At 49.7% G+C, this 27,828-nt stretch overlaps 1 protein-coding gene across 1 annotated transcript in view; it reads right to left on the bottom strand.

Moving 5' to 3' along the window:
* Window positions 1-6,870: 6,870 nt before the first annotated feature.
* Window positions 6,871-27,828, bottom strand: part of LOC144277511 (complement C3-like) — an 86,016-nt gene continuing 65,058 nt past the window's right edge. Inside the window, exons 28-40 of the mRNA XM_077838328.1 lie at window positions 25,269-25,419; window positions 21,464-21,627; window positions 19,643-19,801; window positions 18,514-18,664; window positions 17,446-17,497; window positions 17,136-17,223; window positions 13,855-13,944; window positions 13,290-13,395; window positions 11,813-11,902; window positions 9,895-9,981; window positions 9,283-9,366; window positions 8,200-8,335; window positions 6,871-7,012 (exon numbers count right to left, since the gene is read on the bottom strand). Of these exons, the coding sequence (XP_077694454.1) occupies window positions 6,871-7,012; window positions 8,200-8,335; window positions 9,283-9,366; window positions 9,895-9,981; window positions 11,813-11,902; window positions 13,290-13,395; window positions 13,855-13,944; window positions 17,136-17,223; window positions 17,446-17,497; window positions 18,514-18,664; window positions 19,643-19,801; window positions 21,464-21,627; window positions 25,269-25,419 (1,500 nt within the window). The remainder of the gene's footprint in view (window positions 7,013-8,199; window positions 8,336-9,282; window positions 9,367-9,894; window positions 9,982-11,812; window positions 11,903-13,289; window positions 13,396-13,854; window positions 13,945-17,135; window positions 17,224-17,445; window positions 17,498-18,513; window positions 18,665-19,642; window positions 19,802-21,463; window positions 21,628-25,268; window positions 25,420-27,828) is intronic.

Raw genomic sequence — 27,828 nt, 5'->3', positions numbered from 1 at the left:
GTACACAGGCAGCCTGGACAGTAGTCAGGAGTTGTTCAACTACAGGCTGAGCAAGTGCAGAATGGTGGTAGAATGTGCATTTGGACATTTAAAGGCACGCTGGCGCAGTTTACTGACTCGCTTAGACCTCAGCGAAACCAATATTCCCACTGATATTACTGCTTGCTGTGAGCTCCATAATATCTGTGAGAGTAAGGGGGAGATGTTTATGGCGGGGTGGGAGGTTGAGGCAAATCGCGTGGCTGCTGGTTACGTGCAGCCAGACACTAGGGTGGTTAGAAGAGCACAGGAGGGCGCGGTGCGCATCAGAGAAGCTTTGAAAACCAGTTTCATAACTGGACAGGCTACGGTGTGAAAGTTCTGTTTATTTCTCCTTGTTTCTCCTTCTCCCCGCCCCTTGGTTCACTCTACTTCCCTGTAAGCTAACCACTCTCCCCTCCTCCCTTCGATCACCACTTGCAGAGGCAATAAAGTCATTGTTGCTTCACATTCATGCATTCTTTATTCATTCATCACACAAATAGGGGGACGACTACCAAGGTAGCCCAGGAGAGGTGGTGGAGGAGGGAAGGAAAATGCCACACAGCACTTTAAAAGTTTGCAACTTTCAAATTTATTGAATGCCAGCCCTCTGTTTTTTGGGCAATCCTCTGTGGCGGAGTGGCTGGTTGGCCGGTGGCCCCCCCACCGCGTTCTTGGGCATCTGGGTGTGGAGGCTATGGAACTTGGGGAGGAGGGCGGTTGGTTACACAGGGGCTGTAGCGGCAGTCTGTGCTCCAGCTGCCTTTGCTGCAGCTCAACCATACACTGGAGCATACTGGTTTGATCCTCCAGCAGCCTCAGAATTGAATCCTGCCTCCTCTCATCACGTAGCCGCCACATTTGAGCTTCAGCCCTGTCTTCAGCCTGCCACTTACTCTCTTCAGCCCGCCACCTCTCCTCCCGGTCATTTTGTGCTTTCCTGCACTCTGACATTATTTGCCTCCACGCATTCGTCTGTGCTCTGTCAGTGTGGGAGGACAGCATGAGCTCAGAGAACATTTCATCACGAGTGCGTTTTTTTTTTCTTTCTAATCTTCACTAGCCTCTGGGAAGGAGAAGATCCTGTGATCATTGAAACACATGCAGCTGGTGGAGAAAAAAAAAGGGACAGCGGTATTTAAAAAGACACATTTTATAAAACAATGGCTACACTCTTTCAGGGTAAACCTTGCTGTTAACATTACATACACAGCACATGTGCTTTCGTTCCAAGGTCGCATTTTGCCTCCCCCCACCGCGTGGCTAGACCCTTCCCCCTCCCCGTGGCTAACAGCGGGGAACATTTCTGTTCAGCCACAGGCAAACAGCCCAGCAGGAATGGGCACCTCTGAGTGTCCCCTGAAGAAAAGCACCCTATTTCAACCAGGTGACCATGAATGATATCTCACTCTCCTGAGGATAACACAGAGAGATAAAGAACGGATGTTGTTTGAACGCCAGCAAACATACACTGCAATGCTTTGTTGTACGATGATTTCTGAGTACGTGTTACTGGCCTGGAGTGGTAAAGTGTCCTACCATGGAAGACGCAATAAGGCTGCCCTCCCCAGAAACCTTTTGCAAAGGCTTTGGGAGTACATCCAGGAGAGCCGTGAATGCCAGGGCAAATTAATCCTTTCACATGCTTCCTTTTAAACCATATATAGTATTTTAAAAGGTACACTTACCGGAGGTCCCTTCTCCACCTGCCGGGTCCAGGAGGCAGCCTTGGGTGGGTTCGGGGGGTACTGACTCCAGGTCCAGGGTGAGAAGCAGTTCCTGGCTGTTGGGAAAACTGGTTTCTCTGCTTGCTTGCTGTGAGCTATCTACAACTTCATCATCATCATCATCATCTTCCTCGTCCCCAAAACCTGCTTCTGTGTTGCCTCCATCTCCATTGAAGGAGTCAAACAACACGGTTGGGGTAGTGGTGGCTGAACCCCCTAAAATGGCATGCAGCTCATCATAGAAGAGGCATGTTTGGGGCTCTGACCCGGAGTGGCCGTTCGCCTCTCTGGTTTTCTGGTAGGCTTGCCTCAGCTCCTTCAGTTTCACGTGGCACTGCTTCGGGTCCCTGTTATGGCCTCTGTCCTTCATGCTCTGGGAGACTTTGACAAAGGTTTTGGCATTTCGAAAACTGGAACGGAGTTCTGATAGCACGGATTCCTCTCCCCATACAGTGATCAGATCCCGTACCTCCCGTTCGGTCCATGCTGGAGCTCTTTTACGATTCTGGGACTCCATCATGGTCACCTCTGCTGATGAGCTCTGCATGGTCACCTGCAGCTTGCCATGCTGGCCAAACAGGAAATGAGATTCAAAAGTTCGCAGTTCTTTTCCTGTCTACCTGGCCAGTGCATCTGAGTTGAGAGTGCTGTCCAGAGCAGTCACAATGGAGCACTCTGGGATAGCTCCCGGAGGCCAATACCGTCGAATTGTGTCCAGAGTACCCCAAATTCGACCCGGCAAGGCCGATTTAAGCGCTAATCCACTTGTCGGGGGTGGAGTAAGGAAATTGATTTTAAGAGCCCTTTAAGTCAAAAAAAAGGGCTTCATCGTGTGGACGGGTGCAGGTTTACATCGATTTAACGCTGCTAAATTCGACCTAAAGTCCTAGTGTAGACCAGGGCAGAGTATTCAGCAGGGGAAAGCAACACACTTTCTCACAGAAGATTGTGAGCATCTATTTTAGCAGTTAAGCATTATATTTAGTATAAAATATTAGTAATGCACCTCAAGTGAAAATAAAAGTCTATACAACAATTGCAAAAGTATAGTTTGGGTTATAAAAGATGTGGTCCGCATTACAAACTAAGTTAATCTGTGTATTAAGTTTGGATTACTGAAAACAAGAGAAATGTAAGCAACCAAGCAAAAAAATGTATTTTGTTAACTAACTTAAAGCTGTTTAAGGTTGCATCCCACAGACTGAAGACACCAGAAGATATCACGTCCTGAAGACACCAGAAGATATCAGTATACAGTGAAGAAACCCTCAAGCATCAAGAAAAGAAAAATGAATTGCTTTATAAATAACAGAGTGGTCAATTACATCTCATTCTACGGTATATGGACAATAAGTAGCTAAAAGCCATAAGCTGGACCAGGTCTAACTGTCATTTAAATTGTATACTATTAAGCAAAGTGAATTCATGTACCTGTGGGTTTAAATCTTTAGCATCAAAATATCGATGAATTTGACTACTCTGCATTATGGCTGTATTGCTGAACAACATTTACAGTGTTCATAACATTGCTGAACCGTTTCACCAACGCACAACTAAAAATTAACAAACGATTGGCAGCAAACAGCATGATGGCAAGGAAAAAACAAATTGGCAAAGAAATTATTATTAGGTTACACAATAACTACAAGTTGGGTGAACAAATTCCCTGTTAGTACCAGTTATCACTGCATCCTCACTGAGCACCTGTTATTCAAACCAATCTTGTTCAGTGTCTGGGTATCAATACTAAATCTTGATGCAGCAGGTATTTGATAAATTGGTTACTGTCCATTCAGTAGGTTAGCTGGAAGACAGCATCCATAAGAAACGACTGGATCTACGTCAGCTACCGGTATATCAGAGCAATGCGAACAGTGGAACAGAAGCTAGGCAACTTCCTGTTTCCTGTCCAGCAAAGCTTACTGGAGGGGGACAACCAGCAGTAAGGGTAACCTATAACATGGTTGGACAGTATTGTGTAGTAACTAATGACAAGAATTTCCATGTTAAGGCCTCATTTGTAAGTCTCTGCTCCAAATTTCTGTTTTATTTCTTTATATACATAGCACTCTGTGGGGACCCTGTAATAATGCCTATCAAAACACTCAGCCGACTACTAATGATGATATGGGTGGTAACTGTAATTGCCCTACTAGGGGTATGTTGCTATCTGCATCACCAAAGTAAAGGGCCAGACTACCACACCAGACTGGAAAAACATTGTTATGCTTGGCTATAAGGTGGTATCATATGTACACACACATGCTAGACACATATACACTACGCTGTAGCAGAGGGCTGCTGCAAAAGCACCTAATTAGCCCCTGCTCAGCCAGCTCTAATCAAGAGAAATAGATTGGGGCTCGTGTAACAGGCATGATGCCTGGCCTGGGGATTGGCTCTGCCTGTGGGCCTGACAAGCCAGCAGTTATAAGGGCTGGGAGCCTGTAGGAAGGGGGCTGCCAGGAGAACAGGTGGAGAGCATCTGTTTACCTCCGTGGTGCCAGTAATGGCATTAGAGCAGAACTGTGTACGGCCCATGGGTCCCAGAATGCCCACTGAGGTGGGAAGGGCATAGGTGGGGGCGTGACCAGGCTACCCGTGAAATTCAGACCCTGGAGGAGGCGTAGGGTGCTTCTGATGTGCAGACCGAACACTGCCTTGCATCAGTGAAGAGTGGTGGGAGGAAAGCCTCCCCTTCCTCATCTTCATCCTCCTCACGAGAGGAAGGAGGAGCAGCTGTACCTGGTGGAGCGAGTGGAAGTGCTGAAGCAGTGTCCGTACCGAGGAGAGGTGAGCAAGGAACTGTAAGTCGGGCAACATTTCCTCTCGGACGTGGTCTTGGCAGGGGCAGTATTAGTTCTCCTCTACCCCCGTCCTTCAGGGGACAGGTCCCTTCCCTTTGGGGTGGGGACAGTCTGTCAGAAGCTGCCTGTGGCCCTAGGGCAGCACGAGACGTTTGCCAGCCCGGGTGTGAAGCCAGGGATGTCTCCATGAGAATGCGCTTCAGTTGAAGGGCCCTGGCTTTCCTAGTCCGGGTCTTAGCAGACTGTGGCACGTGGATTGCACCACTGGCCACATAGCGAGTGTCCCTCGGAAAGCGGAAGGGTGTCGCGGCGTTTAAAGCCAGATGCCCCCAAAATTCTGAGGAAAAACAAACAAAGCAGCAAACCCTGGACTGTGCCTGTATTTGCATCTTAAAGGTAGGCACACCTGGGCTGCCTGTCTGCACCCCCCACCTGCTACTTGCCATGGCGCGGGGCAGCCACTTACAGGTAGGAAGGAGGTGGTGACTGCTGTTTTCTCCTCTCCCTGTCCCCGGCTGGGGGAGAGGGGTGGCGGTGGGGGGGGACAAGCTTGCCAGTTCTGAGCCTGGGAAAGAAACTTTCCGAGCTGCTACTGAGACCTGGCCTGGAGTGTTTGCTGCTAGAGCTGGAGCCGGAGCCCCTGCCTGCACCCTGCGCTCTGGAGAAACAGCTCCGTTTTAAAGGGCCACAGCCTGCACCATGCGCCCACTGACACTGCAGTGCCCCAGGGTGCCCCACTCACCACCCTTGCAGCCAGGGGGCTAGAACCAGCTGCCTGTCCCCGCCCCCACTTGCCAGGCCGCCACTGCAGAGCCGTGAGCCCCCGTTCTGAGCAGTCGGCCCTGAGGAGCAGCCCGTGACGGCTTGTTCAGAGTTACAAACGTTTCAGAGTTACAAACAATCTCCAGTCCAGAAGTGTCCATAATTCTCAGGTTCTGCAGTATTGCAAAGCTACTCCTGGCCGTGCTTGTTACATAATTAGTTTCCTCAAAAAGCTGTTACCTGCCTCTCGAGGTGTTTCATCCACAAGGATTCAATTTGACTCCAGCTACTGGATATGGGAACCTGTGGTCAAGAGCCATGGTGATGTCATACTCCCTGTCACCTGGTGCTTTGTGCGAACTGGGCAGCTGCTTAGACAGAATTCTGTAACGTATCCAACCGGGCTGGTATCACCCTGCTCCTCAGGAATTATGTGATCATGAGGTAGGGGAGCTGCCTCTTGGTTACCTATGGACTGAGCTTTCCAAACTTCAAAGTCTCAGCCCCGCCTTAGATCCTCTGTTCAAGCAGCGTGGTTTGAAACGTGTTTAGACTGGAAGCTCTTTGGGGCCAGGGGTGTGGTTTTGTTCTTTATTCATACAGCTCCTAGCACAGGGTCTATGGTCTGTGACTGGGGCTTTTAGGTGCTACCACAATAAAAAATAATAAAAGGGATCCCCGTGGAAAAATTCGCCAAGTGAATGGGGGCGGGAGGAGAGGGAATCGAATGGTTTCAAGCTTCCGAGATCTGCCACTTTGTGCAACTTCTTGTTGCCACCTCACAAGCTTTACACTAGTGCTTCCAAAGTTACAACAGTAAATGGACTAGGGCCCAGATGCTCATAGGCATTTAGGAGACTAATTCACATTGATTTTAATAGCAGTTAGGTGCCTAAATACCTTTGGCGATCTGGGACTAAGAGATTAATCCTGCTCCCCTTGAAGTCAAAAGCGGCACTCTCACTGAGAGCAGACTATTGCATTTTGGGGGAAGGTCTGAGCCCTGCCTGCCCCTGCACGAGTCCTGTCTCCCCCCCCCTGTGCAGGACTGACATCGCCACTCCCCCCTCCCTGCACAGTCCTCCACACCCCACTTCTTTGACAAAGTCAGGACCACTGGGACAGGGCTGAAAAAAGGGACTGTCCCTGCCAAAACAGGATGTGTGGTCACCCTAGGCACACAGAGGTACAGAAGGCTCGCTCCCAAATATCCATCCATGAGAATCTAACCACCCATTCATGCTTGCCATCCTAATCTAATTTAAGGTTTTTTCTCGTGCACCCATGATCCTAGTAGCTCGTTACTTAAAAAGCTATTTTGCAGACTATGTAAAGATTGTTAAAAAGTCACACAGCAGACCAGGATAAGAAATCAGCCGTTTATATATATAGAAACAACAAGAAGAGAAGAGAGCGAAACCCCCAAGAGGACAGGGCTAGTGGCAAGAGTCAGCAGCATTGGGACTCTGAGTGGAGATGTCTCCACCTGAGTGTAACACTCCGTCTCCGCTCACACTGTCCCATTGGGGCCGCTGGGAAAGCTGGGTCCAAGTTTAGGTTGGGCAGCCAAACATGGTCATGGCTTCAGAGAACTCAAGGAATTCCTGGCAGACGTTCTGGAAATCCGGCTCCTGGCATTCATCCTCGTTGGGCCACTTCTCGATCCAGGTGTCCTTGCCAATGACGTAGGCTAGCCTGGGACGGACAGGCAGAAGGGTGAGCAGTGAAGCACAGCATGTGTCCAATTTGTTGGCTCAGTTCCTCAAGGGCAGCCAGGTTTGCCTAAGGGCATAGGTAGCGCGTATGGCGGGCCAGGGGAGGCTGAGTCTCCCTAAAAAGACAGGCGTGGCCCCACTCATGCTCTGCCCTGAGCTCCCTCCTGCTTCCCGTCTCTTCCCCCTGGCCACAGCCCACGCAGGCGGCTCCTCTTCCCCAAGGGGACTGGGGCTGGGGCTGAGGCAAGTGCGGGCTGGCCTGCAGCTCGGGACTTGAGTCAGGGCCCCCCAGCGCTGGTGTTCCCTGGCGCTCCAGGGCTGGTGGCGCTTCAGGGCTGGGGGAACTCAGGTTGGCCGGCCAGAGCAGCCCAGGGCTGGGGCAGGGGGGCTGGCAGCCGCGGTGGAGGGGCTCAGGGCTTCGGTGGGACAGAGGGGCAGAGGAGGGGCGGTGTCAGGGGCAAGCCTCCCCAAACAGGTGGCTCACACTCCGCCCATGTCTAAGGGCCCCATCTGACTTGCAGAGAAACAATGGGTTGCCTCCCCTCTCATAGGTTCAGCCCATGGAGTACAGAGAGACTACAGATCCCAGCATGCAATGCTCCATATACAACATGAGGATGGAACTTTTAGCCTCCGTGAGCTGCATCTTTGTTGATGAAGCTCATTGTTAGGTGCAGTTTTTACCCTAATTAATTATATTTTCACCCAGTTTAACCCTAAGTGATTTAGGAACAACTGTGGCTGGATGCAGAGACCTTGAAATTGCACTGTGAATGTGATTTGTGCTGGTGAAATAGTTGGGTAGCCCCTGCGACGAATGGTGGTCCAGGGTTAGATGACGAGGCGAACCTGGATTCAGTTCCCAGCAACTCCAGAAACTTCCTTTGGATACTTTGGAGAGGTCACCTAAGGCCAGTCAGTGGGAGTTAGGTGCCTCAATACCTTTGACAACCTGGACCGTAGGCTGTCCTTGCCTCAGTTTACCCACCCGTTAAATGAGGGTAATAATGCTGCCCTGCCTCCCGTAGTGACAATAAAGATATTGTGGGGCACTCAGAAAGTACAGTAATGGTGGCCTGATAGGTACCTAAAATTGATAGGGTAATTAATTAAGGGCGTGTCGGCTTGAAAGTGACTAACGCAGGGTAACCACAGGAGGCTACTTACTCAGCTTTCCTGGGCCACAAGTCGGTGCTGAGTCCCCAGATCAAGTAGTCTTTGCTACGCTCCAGCCTCAGAGACTCCCTGCATTTTATGTGGCTGATGAATGGGCGGGTTTTTCCTTGTGGATTTTCATCAGTCCCTGGGCGGGCGGGGAAGGGTGAAAAAAGATCTCACACATAAGAGCAGAGTGACGAGGAGATAGTACAGGGTGGAGAGGGATGAAGACGAAAGGAACAGAGAAGAGGTGACTCCCAGGCGTTCTCTTGAGATTTCAGTACAAATTCAGCCCCAGTGCGACTGCTGTGATAACCAATCACTGAATCTCCAGCAGTCATTAGAGACAGGAAGGACCGTCTTGTGGTTGCGGCACCGGGCTGGCCTGAAGAGTTCAGGCCTCAGCTCCTGTTTCTGCCACAGACTCCTTGTGTGACCTTGAACAAGTCACTCGATCTCCCTGTGACTCAATTCCCCACCTGTGAAATGGGGCTAATAAATCCACCCAGTGTCGATTTAGACTGTAACCTCGTCAAGGCAGGGGTTGTATCTGGGTATGTCCAGTGCTTAGCACAAGGGGCCCCTAATCTCAGGTAATACAAATAATTAGAACAGTCATATCAGCTCCCAGTGAGTGAAGCTGCTTTGAGCTCAGTTAGATCCCTGCTTACTTTGTCTTTATATTGATTTATAAAAGTCAGCATTGAGGAAGAGAGACTACACCTTCCCTATAGCAGCTTGGGCCAAAGGGCCACCAAGTCTGGGGTCTTGACTCCCACAATGGCCAATGCCAATTGCTTCAGAGGAAGGTTGAAAAAGTCCATAATGAGACTGGCCAATTGCGCCAGGCTGAACACAGTGAGAGGTTCCCCCCTGTCATTTTGTCTGCCTTTTCATGGCATGGCTGCCTCAGTGAGTTTAGCAAATTCATACTCCAGGGCATTAACCTATCGCCGCTTGGGGACAAGAAAGAGACTAGATTAGCCTTGCTTTAGCACTTCCTCTGGCGAAGAGAAATAGCTCTTATGCAGGCATTTATCCCAAAGGCCGGTCAAAGAAATTGCACCCTGATTTTAGAAGGGGAGCTCTTACCTACTTTAATGATTTCCAAAATTTCCATGATGTAGTAGTCAGAACTGCCCACTTCTTCAGTTCTAACAAGCTTGGTTTTATACACTTTAAAAAAAGGAAGACATACAAAACACCAGTTGAAGGTCTGCAGTACTTTTCTGTAGAGAATTCAGTATGTAACTGAATCCCAAAACTAGCTGTGAGAAAGATGGTCCCATGGTGTGGGCGATAGCTGAAGACCTGGGTTCGTTTCTCCGCTCCACCACAGACATGCTGCGTGACCTTGGGCAAATGACTTAGTCACTCCATGCCTCAGTTTCCCCTTTTGTACAATGGGGATAACAGCACTCACAGGAGGTTGTGAGGATGAACACGTTAAAGATTGTGAAGTGCTCAGATACTAGGGAAATGGGGGGCAGATAAATACTTAGGGTTAGATTGAATCTTAAACAGTCATCTGATCTTGTTCATTTCTGGGAGTTTAAGGCCCCAAAATCTCATCAGGTTTCTGCCCCAGACCCTACCCCTGATTCAGCCTCAAGGGAAAACTTTACAATCCAAATCACATTTTGAACTCTGTCTCTGCGCTCTCCTCATGGAAAAAGACTCAGCAGATCCAAATCACAGATTTACCATAATCCACTCCAGGTTCGCAGGCTTCCTCCATTCGTCTGTTCAGGGTGATGGGACCCTCTATCTTCTGCTGCATGAAGCAGCTTTCTATGGGGAAGGAAGGTGGGTAGAGAATCACCAAGGGAGACCATAGTTTCAGCTCTGTTATTAGTAACCCACAGGAGCCTACATACTTGAATCCTGGGGATCCTCGCTAACCCAAACAGTGACAGGCTCACCTCCTCCGACAAGGGAGTGGCCATGAAGCCAACCACCCATCACGTTATGGGGCATAGGCACCAACGCCATGGGTGCTCTGGGGCTCAAGCACCAGTGGTAAAAAAACGGGGTGCTCAGCATGTTTGGAGGCTGGGGGGAGGCATTCGGCAGAGAACAGCGGGCAGGGGTCTTGGGGGAAGGGGCAGAGCGGGGAGGGAAGTGGCAGAGCTAGGGTGGGGTCTCAGGGGAAGGGGCGGAGTGGGGGTGGAGCACCCACCAGGAAAAATAAAAGTCAGCACTTGTGTTATGGGGCACAGTAAAAGAAGAAACAAGGGATGGAGAGGTAGGTTGCAGAGTCTAAATGAGGCGATCCTGAGCCGACAGACTCAGACAGCTCTGCAAAGGAATCAGTAGATGTTGCCCAGAGGAACTCTTTCTGGATATATGAAATAACCAAGGACCATAAATAGGCCTGGCAATCTCAGCTATCTTCCCTCTCTGCACTGGTGGATATCTACCTGGGTCAGTGCCAGGAGGAGCCTTGTCTCAGGACTTAGTGGAGCTGCAGATGGGGAATCAAAGGTGATGGGAAGGAGAGATCTGGAGACTGAATACCTCTCTGTATGCCTGGCAGACAGCAGGGCTACAGCAAGTTCCCCACTGAACAAGGGCCCGACCAGTGGGTCTCCACCCTCTTCTAGAGGATCCCTTCCTAAGGGTCAGCGGGGAGTGGAGCCTTCATGGCTCATCCAATACTTGGCCTCTGTGCTGAAACTGACAGCAGGGGGCTGAGGGGTGCCAGCTGTGGGCATCCTGGAATGAGAGGACCCAGATATTTTATAGAAGTGCCTGACTTCATGTCACTACTCCCCAGGCCGGATACCAACCAGAGAAACAGCTGGTATGTTTCCACGGAAGTTTCATAACCAGGGAGGAGCATCCCCATTGGAATGGCTGGAAACCCAGCAACTTCTGCATCCCAGACTGCCCTGCTTCAATGTGTGCAGCCCCACTCCATGGATCAGCCCCCAGGGCCCTGATGGGCAGAGAGGAGGAACTGACTTCTCCAATACCCACTCCCTCCCGGTCACCCAGCTGATGAGAAATTCTACGTCCTGCTGCCAACTCTCTGCAATTGGTGGGTGTGGTTGTCATTGGAGAAGAGAAGGAGAGACCACAGGTGAGGGTAGGTGGTCAGGGAGGGTGGAAACCCTCTCTGAATGCGGGGGAGGAGGGAGTGAAGGAAGATATTGAGACTCTGCAGTGGTGAGGGGCAGGTTTCAGGCTGGGAAGGTGGGTCCCGGGGATTCCTACCTCCTCCAAGGCCCATTCCAGCCCCTCAGGGTTCCGCTCCCTGGCCTGATCCCAGACCCTGCAGTCTCTTCCGGGTCCTCTCTTGCCTCCCCTCCACAAGCGTGCAGGAGTTTATTTGGGGGTGCATCCCCCACATATTTCCACTGAGGGCGCCCTCACCCCGACCCTGGTCCCACCATTCCTGTATGTGGTGGTGCTGTAGCAGGGACACAGCCGGCCAAGAGTCAGAGCTCCAGGCTGGGGGACAGACCCAGGGACCGTCCTGCCTGTGGCCCACAGGGAAGGAGGACCCTGATGAGCGACTGAGGGGGCTGATGTTGGGGGGGCCCTGGGACTGCATGTTTGCTGGTAAAGCTGACAGGGGAGCCCCTACCAGAGATGTAAGTAGAGACAGGACTCTCCTTACCTTCTGCACACCGGCAGACACCCCCATGACAGATCTTATTTAAGAGCCTGCTCTCGTTAGACGGGTGATAGAACTTGGTGCACCGGTCATCTAGAGAAAGATCAGAGACACGGATCATTCCCCCTCCCACAGAAAAATGGCTGTGGTTTACAGCACCTAGGAGACAACCCTGAAGCCCTTACTCAAGCAGAAGTCACACTGGGTGACCCTGGGGAAGGGAGCAGCAGTCTTTGGGAACAACTTTTTTAGCTATAGGAAACCATCAACTTGAAATGATGGGCTGGTGCTTGTTGGAGACACCCTCTTAATCACACTAGCAGCAAATCCACCTCTGGAGCTAAAATGTGGGGAGAGGGCCAGTAGGATCATTATTGCCTGTAGTCAGAGGTTCCCCTTATTATTTTGCCTACCTTTGCATGGGTGCGTTAAGGTGATGAGTGTGACCATATATTTCCAGCATGAGGTAAAGTTAGAACAGGAGGAACTGGGAGGTGGGCAGGAAGTCAGACTAGATGATCAGGATGGTCCCCTCTGGCCTTAAAGTCTATGAGTCTGAAACCCCTGAGTTCTAATCCAGGAGTTCTCAACCAGGGCGACACATACCTTAGCAGTACCCCAGGGGTATGTTCACTTATCTAGATATTTGCCTAGTTTTACAACAGGCTCTAGAGCCCTGCAGCAGGACTGGGATCCCACAGGTCCCGCTGCCGTAATAGCGGGAGCGGGATACAAATTCAACAAACAATGCAGGAGCGGGTGGGAGTGGGAGTAGAGATTGTGGGGCGGGGTGGGAGCAGGATGGAAAAAATAGTCCTCATTCACCACAAAGAACAGGAACTCCCCGGCCAGCAGCCGCCGCTCTCTGGCCGCTCAGCACGGAAGGGCAGCGCACAAGTAAGGGTAGCAAAATCAGATCATGCCACCCTAACTTCTGCGCTGCTGCTGGCGGCGGCGTTGCCTTGAGAGCTGGGAACCTGGCCAGCAGCTGCCGCTCTCCAGCCGCCGAATGACAAGGCTCACAAGCCAAAAAAGGCTCAGGTCTCACGCTAAATTGTAAGTCCAATATCTCTATTCCAATTGATTTATTTTATAATAAATAATTATATGGTAAAAAATGAGAAAGTCAGCAATTTGTCAGTACTAGTGTGGCTGGGACACTCGTGTATTTTTATGTCTGATTTTGTAAGCAAGTTGTTTTAAAGTGAGGTGAAACTTGGGGTATGCACGACAAATCAGACTCCTGAAAGGGGTACAGTAATCTGGAAAAGTCAAGAAGGGAGCGTGAGCTTGTGTAGAGCAGGACATTGGGATTCAGGACGCCTGGGTTCTATTCCCAGTGCATCCCTTCTGTTACACGGGGATAATGATACCTAAGTAGTGCAGCAAAAGACTGCAAGAAGTAATGACACCAATGTAACCCAGAGCAGAATTTGAAGCCATGGTGCCTTTAATGGTGAGGAGAGCTGCGATCTGTTACCTGTGCTGTAATAGTCGTAGACTGTGACGGATGCTGGCTGAATGAGACCAACTTCGAAAAACTGGTGAGCTTTAAACTGCAGGCATTCTTCCTCCCTGTGAGAAACCTGCGGGGGTGGGGGGGAATAACAGGATTGCTTATGCCGAAGGGTGGATGGATGGAAGAGAGAGAATGAAAAAGAATAAAAGAAGGGGAGATGTTCGGGAAAGAAGAGGGGAAAGAGAAAGTAAGGCAGGTGGAGGAAAGAAAAACTAGAGAAGTGAAAGGAGCAAGGAAAGAAGTGAATGACACAGAGAAGCAAATTCAACCTTAATGTCAGATGCTGTATTTCCCACTGAAGTCAATGGACCTACATCCACATACACCAGCTGAGGATCTGGCCCATTCAGTTGTTCCTAGTGGAAAGCCTGAATCTGGGCCAGTGAGTCAAATTTGGCCAGGGGTTGCAGTTTGTCAACTGGCTGACATCTGCGGTGTGCCACAGTGTACCTGGGAGTGCAGTTTGGCGCAACAGGAGCCCATGAAATGAACACAGGATCAGAGAGGCCCCTTGTCGAGTCTTTACCTTGTCCAGGTAGATCCTCAGGTTGCCTCTGTCGGACAGGACTTTGTCGATTTCATACTTGGAAATGTATCTGTTGACCCCTTGGGAAAGCTAAATGTGAAGAAGGAAAAGCAAGAGGCATCATGGGTAAGGCAACGTCTCTACGAAAGTCCTGCAGCTGGGCGAAAAAACCCACCATCTCACCATGTGACTCAGTGGTGTCATGCTTGTGATCACATCTCCCATGATAGGATCTGCATGGAGGATACTAGTCTGCTACTTACTCAACAGCTACGGTTGCCAGGTGTCTGGTTTTCGAGCGGAACACCTGGTCGAAAAGGGACCCTGGCAGCTCCGGTCAACAGTGCGGCTAAGGCAGGCTCCCCGCCTGTCCTGGCTCCATGCAGCTCCTGGAAGCGGATGGCACGTCCAGCTCCTAGGCGCAGGAGCGGCCACAGGGGCTCCGTGCACTGACCCCACCCTGAGCACTAGCTCTGCAGCTCCCATTGGCCAGGAATTGCAGACAATTGGAGCTGCATGGGCCGTGCCTGCAGGTGTGGACAGCGCAGAGAGCCCCCTGCCCCCTCCGCCTGGGAGCCGGGGGGCATGTCACCACTCCCAGGAGATGCCTGAGGTAAGTGCTGCCTGGCTGGAGCCTGCACCATGAACCCCCTCCTGCACCCCAACCACCTGCCCAAGGTCAGAACCCCCTCACACTCCCTAACTCCCTACCAGAGGCCGCACCCTTTACCCCCTCCCACACGTCAACCCGTTGCCCCAGCCCAGAGCTCTCTCCTGCATCCCAAAACCCTCATCCCTGGCCCCACCCTAGAGCCCGTATCCTCAGCCAGAGCCCTAACCTGCTCCCTGAACCCCAACCCCATGCCCCAGCCTGGAACCTCCTCCTGCACCCTGAACACCTCATTTGTGGCCCCACCCCAGAGCCCGCACGTCCAGCCAGAGCCCTCACTCCCTCTTGCACCCCAACCACCTGCCCCAGCCAGGTGAAAGTGAGTGAGGGTGGGGGAGAGTGAGCGACAGAGGGAGGGGGGATGGAGTGAGCAGGGGGCTGCATCTTGGAGAAGGGGCAAGGCAGGGGTGGGGCTTCAGGGATGGGGCGGGGCAAGGGTCTTCGGTTTTGTGTGATTAGAAAGTTGGCAACTCTATCCACAACTAACGGAGCCGGTACTCTCGCTGAAAAAGTTGAGCTTTTCTCGATAAATGTCCCAGGTTCAGTGACCACAGTGTCCGTATGCACAGTGCCTACATTTGTAATGAAAGAGGTGCTGGGGCTCAAGCAATTTTTTTTTTTTTTCTTTTTACGTTCATAACTGAAGCAGCAAGCCCAGAGGTGCCGGGGCTCTGAACTGCCAGGCCCAGAGGTGCCGGGGCTCAGCCCTGGCACACATAAAGCCAGAGATGACCCAAACTTGCAGATAGTGCGGGGGGGCGGGGGGGGCAGCAGTGTCAGTAGATGTTACTGAGCATGCTCAGTACAAGCCAAGCAGCAACTCTGGGCACACTATGGTTCTGGTTTGGCATTCTGGCTGATTTTATGCAGCTGCAGGAGGAGAACACCAATGCTGGAAACATCCCTGGGTTTGTTTGCCTAATAATCCACCCTCATTTTATACCAGGGCAGCAATCCACTGCAGTGACTCCTTCGGGGCCTGGCTTTTTTGTGCAGCCTCTTTTCCTGTACCCACGGTTCTCCCGGCCCAAATAACTCCGCACCGTGTAGGTCAGAGGGTCTAAAGGGAAGCGATTTTTTTAAAACTCTGGCCCTACTGTATAGTAACTCCTCACTTAATGTTGTAGTTCTGTTCCTGAAAAATGCGACTTTAAGCTAAATGATGTTAAGCGAATCCAATTTCCCCATAAGAATTAATGTAAATGGGGGGGTTATGTTCCAGGGAAAAAAGATTTTTTGCCACACGCACAGTATAAGTTTTAAACAAACAATTTAGTACTGTACAGAGTGATGATGCTTGTAAAGCTTGGTTGAGGTGGTGGAGTCAGAGGGTGGGATATTTCCCAGGGAATGCCTTACTGCTAAATGATGAACTAGCAATTGGCTGAGTCCTCAAGGGTTAACTCGTTGTTAATGTAGCCTCACACTCTAAACGGCAGCATGAATGGAGGGAGGGGAGACAGCATGGCAGACAGAGACACACACCGTGTGTGTATGTGTGTGTGTGTAAGAGAGATGCGCATTTCCCCTTTAAGTACGCTGACCGCACTCTTAAGTACACTGCCTTGTTAAGTTAATCAACAAGCTGAGACCGCAGTTGCTGCCAGGAAGCTCCCTCCGTCCTGAGCCCTGTCATGTGTCCCCCTGCTCTACAGAAATGGGGTAATTGGGGTGCAGGAGCAGGGGGGAGAGGGACACCCTGACATTAGCCCTCCCCTCCCCGCACAGCAAGCAGGAGGCTCCCGTGGGCAGCTCCAAGGCAGAGGGCAGGAGCAGCACATGGCAATGGGGGGAGGGACAGGTGAACTGCCAGCAATGGATAGCCTGCAGGGTGGCTGTCGCACAGGGAACTTAGGGGAGCGGGGAGCTGATGGGGGGCTGCCGGTCCACCCTGGTTCCAAGCCCCCACCAGCTCGCTGCAACGGGCTGCTCTTTGCAGTGGACAAAGCAGGAGGCTGCCAAACGTAGTTATAAGGGAGCATTGCACAACTTTACACGAGCATGTTCCCTAAATTGATCAGCAAGGTAATAATGAAACATTAACCGGGATGTCTTTAAGTGAGCAGTTACTGTACAAGAGACTGTATCAAATGCAGTCTGCTCTGGCATGCACAGTCAAATGACAGCAGCCCCTCAATCTGCTATCCAATAAAGCAGGATTGAACTGACCTAGATTTGTATTGCCAGATTTTTAAAGCAGCCGGCGCAACTTGCAAAACTTGCCCCGGTCCCCATTTATATGTGTGAATTTGGACGTTAGGCTCATAGCCTATTCATCCCCTGGCATCTCCTCTATGAATGCCAACAAAGGGCCCACCAATTGTGGTGCTGGTTACAGAGATGTGAACACCCATCCCCAAGGAAACTGAGCTGAGTCCCAAAAAGGCTCCCAAAACCTGCCCGAGGGAGATGACATTACATCACTGACCTGGATAGAACTGGTTGCGGTTTCCTAAAGCTGTTACCAATCCTTAGAGCCGTCTGGTCTCCCCTGAGGCTTAACCTGGAGCCTGACTATTCACCTGCTGCATTGGATTTTCTCATCTGAAAGCCCCAGCCAAACCACTGCATTGTTTATTACGTTCCCTGTTCTCAGATTACACTGACGTACTCTCTTAAGATCCTCCACGTCTGGTGAGAAGCCAGTGAGCATGGAGACATCGATGATGGACATTGTGGCATCAACCACTCCGAGGAACCTAACGAGGGGAAGAGAAAATACCCTTTTGATCAGAATTCATCACTTGAACATTGATTTTGCGATCGCTCCACCAGCTCCTGTTGCTTTATCATAACTTTTTTGGCAATTCCATAGAAAAATTCATAGCCCAGGATTCTCCAGCTACCCCCTGCATCTGTCCATCTACCCACTGCATCTATCCATCTATTTATCATCTATCGTTAAAGGGCATTGTTCTCACCTGATGCAGATTTTAATATAGACTGAACGCATTGCTCCTTCCGGCTTCTTAACTAGAAACATTGCAGAAGAGAAAAGAAATTAATATCTCAGTGTAAATTTCATGCCAGAATAACCCTCTTTTGTTTTTTAGGTGCACTAACATGGCTTAGTAATCAAACAGGTCCTACAGTAGGTGTGAAAAATCCCCCAGTAAACCTCCCCTCCCTTCCAGCAATCCATAAATAACTCTTCCCATCCCTGGCACACAAACTAGAAAGCTTCTCCCACCTGGGTGGCACAAATGAAATATAATCTAGGCTTAGCGGAAAGAGGAGACCGAAACAGAGAGAACCCGTGGGTGTGAACTTGGACAGGTGGGAAAGTTCAGAACAATGTACTGCTGGCTCCTGTTTCTGTAACAAGAGGTGCCAAAATCCTGGATCCCCCTATCATATGCTGGCCTGATGTGTGGTCATGGCTCCCTCTACTGGCCAGCCCTAACAACTCTAATTATCAGCTACTCCCAGCTCAAGGAAATTGCTCCTTTAGACCAAGCCGCAGAGGCTTGTGTTTTGGGTGCTGAAGATCCTGCCTTCTGTCCCATGCTGATTTCACCCCCATGCTGTCTGGAAATGTGTTCACTGGAAGTCTGGGACTCTAACCAGACTCCCTGCCATGGGCTCATCTCTACTTCAGAGGGAGACAATACCCAGAGTAGCTGGCCTGTGTTCCCATCCACATCCGATGCTCCAACTCTGCTGCTAACAAGTGCCATGATGAGAGAAGGCAGCATCTGCTCCCTTATCTGGAATGACCCTGCATTAGTTGCAACCTAGAACATGTGGTAGCTGTAATAATTTAGTGTCTGCCCTATGGGTATAATTTTGTAGGACTTGGGAACTGGGAGAGTTTGAAGGAGCTTCACAAAAATACTTTCCAAAGTTAAGAATGTGATTGCAGAGATGGTGGTTGGTTGGTGTAAATCCGCTGCTGTCCATGGAGTTAAACTGGTGTAACTGAGCCAAATTTGTCCAGATCCGAGGATTGACAGCAAGCTTCAGAAGAGAAAAGACGGGCGGTTACTTACCACCCCGGGCTTCTTCGACCGATACCCTCAGGTCAAACTTCTTACACTGAGATTCATCCTCCCGTAGCTTTGCATTATAAATTATCATTACAGTTAAGGTCGCTTGTCCAGTTCCTTCTGCCTTCACAGTGAAGTCTTCATTCCATTCGATCTGTAAAGTCGATCCAAGGTTAATTTCCTTTTGTACTTCATTATTTATTATTAATAATAATTATTATTATGATGATTTAAAGACAGGGCAAATGAAGCTAATGAAGAAAATGAAGCTGGTGAGATTGACAGTCACTCACCCAGAGGGGCTGGGGGGACTCTGCAGAGGCATTAGCATGAAGGAGAAAAAAGGTTACTTACCAGGCAGTAACTCTTTGATCTCCAGACGTATTGCTTCTCCAGAGCCAAGCCTAAAGCAACCCATCCCCTCCAACTTCTGGATTCAGCTCAAAACCACACAGTCCAGGTCACTAACCCTGGAACAATTTACCTCGGGATGTGTGAGGCAAACCCCAGCCAGCCCAGGGCTGCTCACTCAGCTGCGGTGACTTACCCCTCCAACAGAGCCTGCAGTGACAATCCCTGGTCAGGCCCTGGGCCAGATAACCCCCAGGCACAAATATTTTACTGTCCCCATCAGAGCTGCGAGTTACTCTGCATAACACCACTAGTTGGCCAGGGCCCTTCCTCTGACCCACGGCCTGTCCCCAGACCCTGATTTCAGCATTGCCCTTGGCCCAGTCCCAACTCTACAGCCAGCTCCAACCACCAGGCCTGACTGCCTAGACCCTAGAGCCTGACAGGATGTGGTGGATTCTCCATCACTAGAAGTCTTTCAGTCAAGGCTGGATATCTATCTAAGAGACATCTCACAGCTCAGCTAGAAGTTATGGGCTTGATGCAGAAATTGGTAGGTGAGGTTCTCTGGGCCTGTATCATGCCGAAGGTCAGACGAGATGATCATAATGGTCCCTTCTGGTCTTAAAAATCTGAGTCAAAAGTGTGGATGCATTTGGAGCTGGTGCCAGGAATCTGAATCCCCCTCCCACTCCCCAAAGGGTTTGGATAGGAGATTCTAGTCAAATCCCCTTTCGCTATGATCAGTGGTCTCTACTAATCACACAGAGAAGCATGATACCTCTGCTATTCTGGCCACCAGAGCGTTGTGATTTAAGATTCTGTACTTTATCGGACTAGCATGGTGCCGCAGGAGAATAGAAACCTCCAAATTCAGGTCTTTGTGCTGCGGAATGTCTATCTGGTACTGCGCAAGAGCCTGGAACACCATGATGGTAGCCTAGAACACCAGGAGGAAGACAAGAGGGTTACACCTTATTGTCCTATTGCGCTGAACATCTGACAGCTTCTAAAGAGACTCTTTAATGAAGAGAAACCAAAAATACAATGAAAGAAAACACCAGGGTTCCACTGGGTGTCACACAGGCAAAGGGTTATATAATAATATTACCTGGCTCCTCTGTAGTGTATTTCATCAGTAGATCTCCAAGCACTTTACAAAACAGTACAATATCTTTAACCCCATTTTACAGATGGGGAAACGGAGGCACAGGGCAGGGAAGTAGCTTTCTCAGGGTCACCCAGGAAGCTCGTGGCCAAGCCAGGAATAGAACCCATGGTCAATAAATATATCGTGCATGGTCAATGAGCTTCCCATCTCCGCTAACTATTAACAGGGGCCAATTATCAGCTAAACAGAGCACAACAAGATAGTGGCTCCTTCTATGTATATGTAACCCACACACCTCCTGGTGGCACTGAGACCACTTAGCGAGAGAGATTAATGAGTGTGCTACAGCCTTAGCTAAGGCCCCTGTGGCTTTCAGCTCATGTAGGAGAGGCTCATGCATTTAGCTCCAGAGATCCCAAGTTCGATCCCGCCCACCGACGACCGGGGTCTATCGGTATTACAAGTGGGGGCTTGTCAGGGACTCAAACGTGGAACCTCTTGCTAAATGCATGAGCCTCTACTGCATGAGCTAAAAGCCATGTGGCCCTTAACTAAGGCTGTAGAAGACACATTAATCTCTCTCTCTAAGTGATCTCGGTGCCACTGGAGGGGACCGAACACCACACTCAGGAGGTGTCTGGGTTACATATATAGAGACATCTATGGCACACACAGCACAGCGTTAGGGATAGAACACGCTGCCCGTGACTCCAAAAATACAGACCACTCCCAGCAGAGCTTGTAGCATCCTTTTAGGTAGAGAAAAGACAAGACTCAGTAGCAAGGAATGTAAAGGGGCTTCTCTACTGAGGCTGCTGGACACAGACAGACCCTATAGTTCCTAGTGGCCCCCGTACTCCAGGGAAGGGAGCGTTATCTGAGGACAATCCATCTTTATTTAGCTGCCACTAGCAGCAGGGCTTTTATCCTCTCCAGGGGCTTGTGTAAGCACAGTTTAAAAAAAATTCCAAAAACCATAACCTTACAGTTCTACTCAGAGATGGATTAAACCCAAATTGATTCATATTAGTCATGATCCACCCTGGTTTTGTCATATGGACTCAGACCATTGGTCCTACATGCCTGGTACCCTGTCTCCAGAACAACGGCCAAAAAACAAACAAATGCTAGAATGAGTCCAGATGCCCACGCGCTTCTGCCCATGGGAAGAGAAGGCCCATTGACTCCTCGGCGACAACTCGCTGTCTTAAAGTGAAGCATGCTCGCACCCATCACCTTGGCAGGATGGAGCCTCAAGTGAGAAGATTCAGTCATGCTCCTATGCTGGTCTCTGTCTTAGGTTAACAATGGCAATGACCTGGTAGGTCACGTTGCCCATCTCCCAGGCAATGCAGGATTGTTCTCTACTGGGCATTTTCCAGGGCTTTCTACAATGACTCAAGTGATCAGAATCCCATCTTTTCCAAGGGGAGACCTTCCCACAAAACACAGTCTTGGAAGGATACCCGGTACTATAAGGATCATACTCACTTGGGTAGATCCATATCCCCCTCCATAGTAGTTCTGCTCTCTCAGCCATCTGACTACGGGACCGGTCAACTCATACTTCTTCATTTTCAGCAAGGCCAGCAAGGCGTACGAGGTGCCCTCAATGTTGAAGATGCGGGCGTTTGGCTCTTCCCAGCGATTTCCCTCTAGGCAGCAGCAAAGAAGGCGCGTTAAAGAACTCTTCCCCAGGACATCCATTTATTCTGAGCAGATCTGACTGGACCATACCATTGCCTGTCTCCTTCCCCAACTTTCTGCAGGGAGGATCAGTAAGTCAAACTGGTTGTTGCCCGTTTCGGGCTGAGTAGCTACCCAATATTTGGGGTCTTGGAGGATTGTTTCAATTATGATGAGGAATTGATCATAGGCCTCAGGTACATTCTCTGGTGTAAACCTGATTGCTTACGAAAATGCACAGAAAGTCCCGCTTCCCTGAGCATAAGAGAAACCAACAGCAGGCAACCTCCTTGCTGAGAAATCCCCAAGTCCGCCTCTGAAATGAGTTCTAGGCCCAACAAGCAATGTCTCTCTGCTTGTTTCATAATACTTCTCCAGGCTTTCAGCTCGTTTCTGCCTCTAACACACAGGGCGCAAAACCAACATACTAGCCCCTGCGTTTGCAATCAGGGAAACCCCGCAGCCCACATGGCTTAGCTCTTGACCTTGCTGTGCTACACTGTTTCTGGCTGTGTCTACTACAGAAAGAGTCTCGATTGCTCCCATTCCGCTGAGTCTGAAAGAGTGCCTGGCACACCTATTAACTTGAACAAGGGCCTCGTCTACACTTAAAACTTAGGTTTCAGAGTAACAGCTGTGTTAGTCTGTATTTGCAAAAAGAAAAGGAGTACTTGTGGCACCTTAGAGACTAACCAATTTATTGGAGCATAAGCTTTTGTGAGCTACAGCTCACTTCATCGGATGCATACTGTGGAAAATACAGAAGATGTTCTTATACAGACAAACCATGAAAAAATGGGTGTTTACCACTACAAAAGGTTTTCTCTCCCCCCACCCCACTCTCCTGCTGGTAATAGCTTATCTAAAGTGATCACTCTCCTTACAAGGTGTATGATAATCAAGGTGGGCCATTTCCAGCACAAATCCAGGGTTTAACAAGAACATCTGAGGAATGGGGCGGGGGGGGGGGGTTGGGGGGGGGAGGAAAAAACAAGGGGAAATAGGTTACCTTGCATAATGACTTAGCCACTCCCAGTCTCTATTCAAGCCTAAGTTAATTGTATCCAATTTGCAAATGAATTCCAATTCAACAGTCTCTCGCTGGAGTCTGGTTTTGAAGTTTTTCTGTTGTAATATGGCAACTTTCATGTCTGTAATCGCGTGACCAGAGAGAATGAAGTGTTCTCCGACTGGTTTATGAATGTTATAAATCTTGACATCTGATTTGTGTCCATTTATTCTTTTACATAGAGACTGTCCCGTTTGACCAATGTACATGGCAGAGGGGCATTGCTGGCACATGATGGCATAGATCACATTGGTAGATGCGCAGGTGAATGAGCCTCTGATAGTGTGGCTGATGTTATTAGGCCCTGTGATGGTGTCCCCTGAATAGATATGTGGGCACAGTTGGCAACGGGCTTTGTTGCAAGGATAGGTTCCTGGGTTAGTGGTTCTGTTGTGTGATATGTGGTTGCTGGTGAGTATTTGCTTCAGACTGTGGGGCTGTCTGTAGGCAAGGGCTGGCCTGTCTCCCAAGATTTGTGAGAGTGTTGGGTCATCCTTCAGGATAGGTTGTAGATCCTTAATAATGCGTTGGAGGGGTTCTAGTTGGGGGCTGAAGGTGATGGCTAGTGGCGTTCTGTTATTTTCTTTGTTAGGCCTGTCCTGTAGTAGGTGACTTCTGGGAACTCTTCTGGCTCTATCAATCTGTTTCTTCACTTCTGCAGGTGGGTATTGTAGTTGTAAGAATGCTTGATAGAGATCTTGTAGGTGTTTGTCTCTGTCTGAGGGGTTGGAGCAAACCTATCCAACTATACTCTTAGCCCAGCAGAAGCAGCTGTCCTATCTCGGGGCCTCTCCCTCTGCCCCTCCACCCCCATGAACATGATACAGTTCATGATACAACAGAACCACTAACCCAGGAACCTATCCTTGCAACAAAGCCCGTTGCCAACTGTGCCCACATATCTATTCAGGGGACACCATCACAGGGCCTAATAACATCAGCCACACTATCAGAGGCTCGTTCACCTGTGCATCTACCAATGTGATCTATGCCATCATGTGCCAGCAATGCCCCTCTGCCATGTACATTGGTCAAATTGGACAGTCTCTATGTAAAAGAATAAATGGACACAAATCAGATGTCAAGAATTATAACATTCATAAACCAGTCGGAGAACACTTCATTCTCTCTGGTCACGCGATTACAGACATGAAAGTTGCCATATTACAACAGAAAAACTTCAAAACCAGACTCCAGCGAGAGACTGTTGAATTGGAATTCATTTGCAAATTGGATACAGTTAACTTAGGCTTGAATAGAGACTGGGAGTGGCTAAGTCATTATGCAAGGTAACCTATTTCCCCTTGTTTTTTCCTCCCCTCCCCACCCCCCCCGCCCCGTTCCTCAGACGTTCTTGTTAAACCCTGGATTTGTGCTGGAAATGGCCCACCTTGATTATCATACACCTTGTAAGGAGAGTGATCACTTTAGATAAGCTATTACCAGCAGGAGAGTGGGGTGGGGGGAGAGAAAACCTTTTGTAGTGGTAAACACCCATTTTTTCATGGTTTGTCTGTATAAGAACATCTTCTGTATTTTCCACAGTATGCATCCGATGAAGTGAGCTGTAGCTCATGAAAGCTTATGCTCAAAATAAATTGGTTAGTACTTAAAACTTAGGTTGTCATAGATTTGTCACTTAGGGCATGTGAAAAATCTTCGCACACACCCCCTTCTGGAGTGCTATAGCTATACCAAACTAACCCCTAGTGCAGACACAGTGAAGTCTGATTTAGTTGGGGATTGGTCCTGCTTTGAGCAGGGGGTTGGACTAGATGACCTCCTGAGGTCCCTTCCAAGCCTGATATTCTATGATTCTATGAAGTCAATGGAAAAATGCTTCAGTTGACCTAGCTACCATTGATCAATGTGATGGTGTTCCTACAGAGACGGAAAACCCCTTCCATCGGTGCAGTCTGCGTCTACAATATGGGGTTATACCGGCATAGCTGCGGCGCCATAGCTGTGCCGCTATAGTCCCTGCATTGTAGACATGGCCAAGGTCTGTGACTGTTTTGGGATCAAAGACCCACCTGACACCTTTCAACATAACTCTGTTATATCTAGTCAACAGCTTTGTCCTGCCCTGTTTTAACCATCCCAAACAATGGGGCAAACTCCATTTTCCTTGCGGGTAATATTGTTCTATATCCTCTGAAATTCTCCTTTGCTCAGTTTCATCCAGTTACATCCTCTTGACCCACCCTCTTCTCTCTCTTTCTCTTTGGGGTTTACATCCTTTAGATATATATACAGGGCTCTCAGCTTCCTCCTGAGGTCAAGTAATACCATATATCTCTGCCACATCCAGATCTCAGACACATTGGTGTAAATCTGGAGTAACTCCACTCAACCCAGGAGAGTTACTCTGGATTTACACCCAGGCTGATCAATCTAAAATCTGGCCAAAAGGAACAAATCTATGCCTGTTATTCATTCCTCATAAATTAATCCCTCTCCAACCTCCTTTGCTTCTCTTTCCTAAACCCCATCCTGACTTGGCCACATCTTTCCAGTAGTTGATAAGATGCCCTGATTTACCTTTCGAAGCTCTCATGAGCACCGTCTCAGTGTTCAGTTTCCCCACCATCGCTAAGGCATAGGAAGCAAGAGCCACAGTGTAAGGTCTGGTTAGAGACTGGTACCTTTGGGCTAAGTAGTCAGCGGCTTTGCTGATGCTGCCTTCCAAACTCTAGGAGGTGACAAAGAAAACAAAAGAAAATCAAACTCGTGAGTTAGGCTGAGGTTTCGGGTGGTGTTAATGCCCAATCAGGGGGTAGGATTGAACTTGGGACCTCTACTCATTGCTAAATGAATGAGCCTCTACTGCATGAACTAAAAGCCCGAAAGGCTCTAGAGCAGACTCATTAATCTCTCTCTAAGTGGCCTCAGCATCACTAGATGGGACAGAACACCACACCCAGGAAGTGTGTGGGTTACATTAAGACATTACGAATTTGTGTGGCTTCCAGCTTTATTTAATATCACAGTGAATTTTGTGCTGGTGAAAGACAGAAGAGGCAGGAAGGCATGGAAGTGAGATATGTGAGGGCAGCGAAAGGGGACATTTCTGGACCACATGCAGAATGTCATCAGGAGTGAGACCAAAGTCTGTGGCAGGGCCGGCCCTAGCCCAAATAGCGCCTCAGAGCATCTTTGGTATCCCCCCCTCTATTTGTTAAATTTTTGAATGCCTTATTTTTTATTGCATTTGTCGCCCATTTCACAACTTTGATCCACGATTCGCATGCATGATTTATCCCTGTCATATAAGATGATAAATTTGCATGCTAGGAGCTGTAAATCTGTATTTATTCATGCCATATATAAGCAAATAAAAAAATTGTTTCCTCTAAGCTTATAGAAACAAAGCTTATATATCCAGAACATTCTAGGAGGTTAGTGAAAAATGAATCCACATACGGAATACTGGAAACATTTTATTTCAGACATTCAATTTTCCTTTTTGTCTCTAACAACAAAAACAAAACCCCGAGCCCGGTATCCCCCCCAAAGCCCAGCACCCCAAGCGGTCGCCTGGATTGCCTGCCGCTAAATCTGGCCCTGGTCTGTGGTATCAGACAGAAGCTGCAAGAGAGGAGGATGAGATGACGTGGTGGGCCTGTACAAAGAGGGGATGAAGAGAATCATAGGTGCGGATGCTGTGGGTGCTCTGGGGCTCAAGCACCCATGGAAAAAAATAGGGGGTGCTCAGCACCCACCAGCCACCGTGGCTCCGTCCCAGCTGGCCGCCGAATCAGTAAGCGGCTGTTGGGAGGCGCTTGGGGGAGGGGATGGAGAAGAGGGAGCGGCGGGCTGGTGGGGACTTTGAGGCAGGAAGAGGCGGAGCAAGGGCGGGGCCTCAGGGGAGTGGGCGGAGTGGGGACAGGGCCTCAGGGCAGAGTGGGGGTGAAGCACCCACTGGGAAAAATAAAAGTCAGCACTTGTGAAGGGAATCCTGTTAGGGAGGCCCTTGAGAGTAATGTTTACAGGCGGAAAACAAGAGGACGACCAAGAAAATAGTGCACAGACAGTGTACAGGAGGACAAAGCGCATATGGAGCAAATGTAGGACTGGCAAGCCTGAAGAAGAAAGACGGAGGCAATTCTGGAGGAGGATGTCCTCTGTTTTGCCCCACGAACGGTGCAGTGGCCAAGCAAGCCTCCCCGGGATGAGAGAGGGTAGCGTCGGCCCCATGTCCTACTCAGTCCGTTGTCTCTCTGGCGAGGCTGCCAACCTGGAGCCAGTTGCATTAGAAGACGCGGAATGAGACCCCAACACAAAACTCGGGGGGGGGGGGGGGGGGAGGTGGCTAATGAACACCTCTGAAGTGGTCACCTTGTCAGTCTCTGCCTGTGCTGGTTTGACCAGGGCCCAGGATCTAATAATACCGAGCTCTTATATCACACTTTTCCTCAGCACTTTACAAAGGAGGTCAGTCATGTTAGCCCCAAATTACAGAAAGAGAAACTGAGGCACAGAGCAGAAAAGGTATTTGCCTGAGGTCCCCCAGCAGGCGTGGGATGAGAACTCAAGTCGTCTGAAACCTAGACCAGTGCACTACCCACGAGGCCATGCTGCCTTCACCCTGTAGATGATTGCCTCTCTCCTCATGCTGTACTGCTACAGCAGCAGTTGGCTGGCTCCCCTGCACTATAAAAGAGAGGGGGCAGCTGCCAGGCTGTTCTCTACAAGGGCTCCAGGACTCTGGAAGTTGTTCCCCAGCTTGGCCTGAAATAGCTCAAATGTGGTGACCTGAGCGTGCTGCAAAAGACACCTCTTTGATAGGGTTCTTGGAGAGGGCTGAGGGTTTGCTTCTCCTCACGATGAGAAGGAGAAAGGAGGTTCTGTTGCTGTCTGGCCAGCTGAGTTCCTACTGAAATGATCACTTTAACCCTGCGAGGATGTAACTGTGTGGTTAATGACGTGGCAGGGTGCTAGAGCTGGGGTGGGCAAACTTTTTGGCCTGAGAGCCATATCTGGGTATGGAAATTGTATGACGGGCCATGAATGCTCACTAAATTGAGGGGTGGGGTGCGGGATGGGGTGAGGGCTCCAGCTGGGGGTGCGGGCTCAAGGGTGGGCCCAGGAATGAGGAGTT

This window comes from Eretmochelys imbricata, chromosome 20 (assembly GCF_965152235.1).
Source record: "Eretmochelys imbricata isolate rEreImb1 chromosome 20, rEreImb1.hap1, whole genome shotgun sequence".
NCBI lineage: Eukaryota > Metazoa > Chordata > Testudines > Cheloniidae > Eretmochelys > Eretmochelys imbricata.
This window is presented reverse-complemented; position numbering and strand designations above follow the sequence as displayed.